Source organism: Solanum stenotomum, unplaced genomic scaffold (genome assembly GCF_019186545.1).
Source record: "Solanum stenotomum isolate F172 unplaced genomic scaffold, ASM1918654v1 scaffold29310, whole genome shotgun sequence".
NCBI classification, from domain to species: domain Eukaryota; kingdom Viridiplantae; phylum Streptophyta; class Magnoliopsida; order Solanales; family Solanaceae; genus Solanum; species Solanum stenotomum.
This window is the reverse complement of record NW_026030403.1, coordinates 1-2,349: the sequence shown is the minus strand read 5'-3', so window position 1 is coordinate 2,349 and position 2,349 is coordinate 1. Positions and strand designations below refer to the sequence as shown.

The window sequence follows — 2,349 nt, the reverse complement described above, 5'->3', positions numbered from 1 at the left end:
GACATAGGAATAAACATCGCGATGATTATTGTTCAGCTTATTATAGTAATAAAAATTATCAAGATACATATGCAATACCAATTGAACCCTTGCCTTGCGAAAGCACTTGGGATGTTCCATCACATGTCTTGGAAGAGGTAGTATTACCACCAATTACAAGAAAGCAACCTGGTAGACCTCCAAAAAATGATCGCAAAAAGGGATTCACCGAAGGAGAAGGGAAGAAGAGGAAAGTAACCTGTATTGAATGTGGTATAGTTGGGCATAACAAGAAGACTTGCCCAAAAAATACTCATGAAAATTAGCTTTCTGATATTTTTGTTGTTATTTTTACTTTGCAGTTATACAGTTGAACTATATTACTTTTAGTAAGCCCTTACTTTTATTAGATGTACTGTTTCTTAATTGCATTACCTTATTTCAAAGTTGATTACTTTTTGTTATCTTATTCATAATTTTGAATACATAGTTGTTATAAATGGTTGTATATAGTAGATATCATAAACTCTTTTGGATTACGTGTTGTCACATATCCAGAAATATTGATAAAAAATATAAGCCAAATTCTTGGTAAAATTATGGTAAATAAGAACAAATATATGGTAAAAATAAAGGATCATAATAGTTGTGTAGTTAGTAAAACAAATGTTTGCAATTTACCAACCTAAAACAATAAATTGAAAAGTAATAAATATTAGTATATTAGTTTGGACGCTACAGTAATTAACACTCACTTACTGTAAAATTGGTTTACTCTTGTTATAATTGGTACATAGCTTGGTATAAATGATGGTATAAAGGAAAACTAATAAATATTTTAGTGTAATTTAAGTATGTAAATTGGTGTAAATAATAATATGAAAAATATTTCCAACATTTATTGATGATAACCTGTAAAATCATAAATTTTAAGAATTGGTTTAAGGGAATGTAATCTTTGACTGTTTTATTTTAAGTTTATTAAATGGTTAACATATTGATAAAATACTTTGGTGTTTCTTTGACTGTTTTTTTAAAAATCATTAAATGGTTAAATTTTTGGTAAAATAATTTGATAGTTCAATAAATGGCTTATGACTACACTCTTGGTTAACACTGAAACCAAAAAAAAAAAAAAAACTATGCTAAAGAAAAAAATTGGTTTACATATAAAAGAAAAAAATTACCAAAATGGGTAAACACATTGGTATGAATACCAACCTGCAACTTTGAAAGAAATCCAAGCGATCATATAAAAGCATTTAATATAATTTTTCAATAATGATAAAACCCAATATATACCTAAATTTATACCAAACTCATACATGTACAATCCAAACTAACACTATAAATTTAACACAATATTTAATCAAAAAAATAACCAAATAAATGCAAAATCACAGAATAAAGACAATATCCAACGAACTAAATACCATAAACGCAACTAAAGTACTATCCAAATTACAAAAAAAAATTAAAAGCATAAAACATTCATGAAATTCTGTTTTAAGAAATGACACTTTTTACTCCTTGACCCTCCGATTTGACCGACGACCTTGGTTAGAAGCTTCATCTTCACTAACAGATTCAGTATCAATTTTCATCTTTCCATATTCCCACAATAATGCTCCAAATCTCAATCGAAGATTTTCAGCATTTAAACCCGACATAGATACGTTCCTATCTCCACGACACACATATTCAGCAAAAGCACAGGTATACAGACCACAATCCCTAAAAATATTACCCAATCAGAATAATTAGTACTATATATAGTGTAATCAACAACAAAAAAAGCCACATTATACTTACATTGAATTGTCACATTGTTGTGGGATGTTTTCACGATTACCATATACCAACGGATCACCAACTGGCCTTCCAGCATAATGCACATCTGTATTCCAGTCAATGTCTTTCCTTAAAGCATAATAATCAGTAGCAACTAGGAACAAAGGTATCATTTTAGATATTTTTTGAACCAAACTTGTTACTGCATTGGTATGTTTAACCCCATAACCATTTAAAGAATCATAAATATATAAACACCTTTTTCTGATGGAAAAAACAACCAGAAACCAGTGGAATGCAGCACTACTATTGACTGGAATGCATACATGATCAACATCCACCCATGGAATATTAGCAAGAATCCTATCACCTCTTATATATTGTGCAACCTCATGATGTATACTAATCAGACTTTCATCTTTGCCATTGGCCTTCCACGCATCATAAATTTGAACAACCCAACTGATGAAAAAAGAGTCAGTAGTAGTAACTCTTGCACTATTATCAGGACCATACTTGCAAAACTTGCGAAGATAATACATTATCACATTAACATGCTGCACATCAAGTTTTATTAGT

The 2,349-nt window shown here is 29.6% G+C and overlaps 1 protein-coding gene across 1 annotated transcript; it reads right to left on the bottom strand.

Moving 5' to 3' along the window:
* Positions 1 to 1,466: 1,466 nt before the first annotated feature.
* On the bottom strand, positions 1,467 to 2,312 carry LOC125851737 (uncharacterized). The gene is made up of 2 exons (XM_049531487.1): positions 1,792 to 2,312; positions 1,467 to 1,713 (listed from the first exon to the last, which is right to left on the bottom strand). Exons 1-2 carry the CDS (start codon positions 2,310 to 2,312, stop codon positions 1,503 to 1,505), a joined length of 732 nt encoding a protein of 243 aa, XP_049387444.1. The 3' UTR covers positions 1,467 to 1,502.
* Positions 2,313 to 2,349: the final 37 nt, after the last annotated feature.

Coding starts and splice junctions, on each gene's coding strand:
- LOC125851737 (XM_049531487.1), bottom strand. CDS start 2,312: ATGTATTATCTTCGCAAGTTTTGCAAGTATGGTCCTGATAATAGTGCA. Junction 1,714..1,791: donor CAACAATGTGACAATTCAAT/GTAAGTATAATG, acceptor TAATATTTTTAG/GGATTGTGGTCTGTATACCT.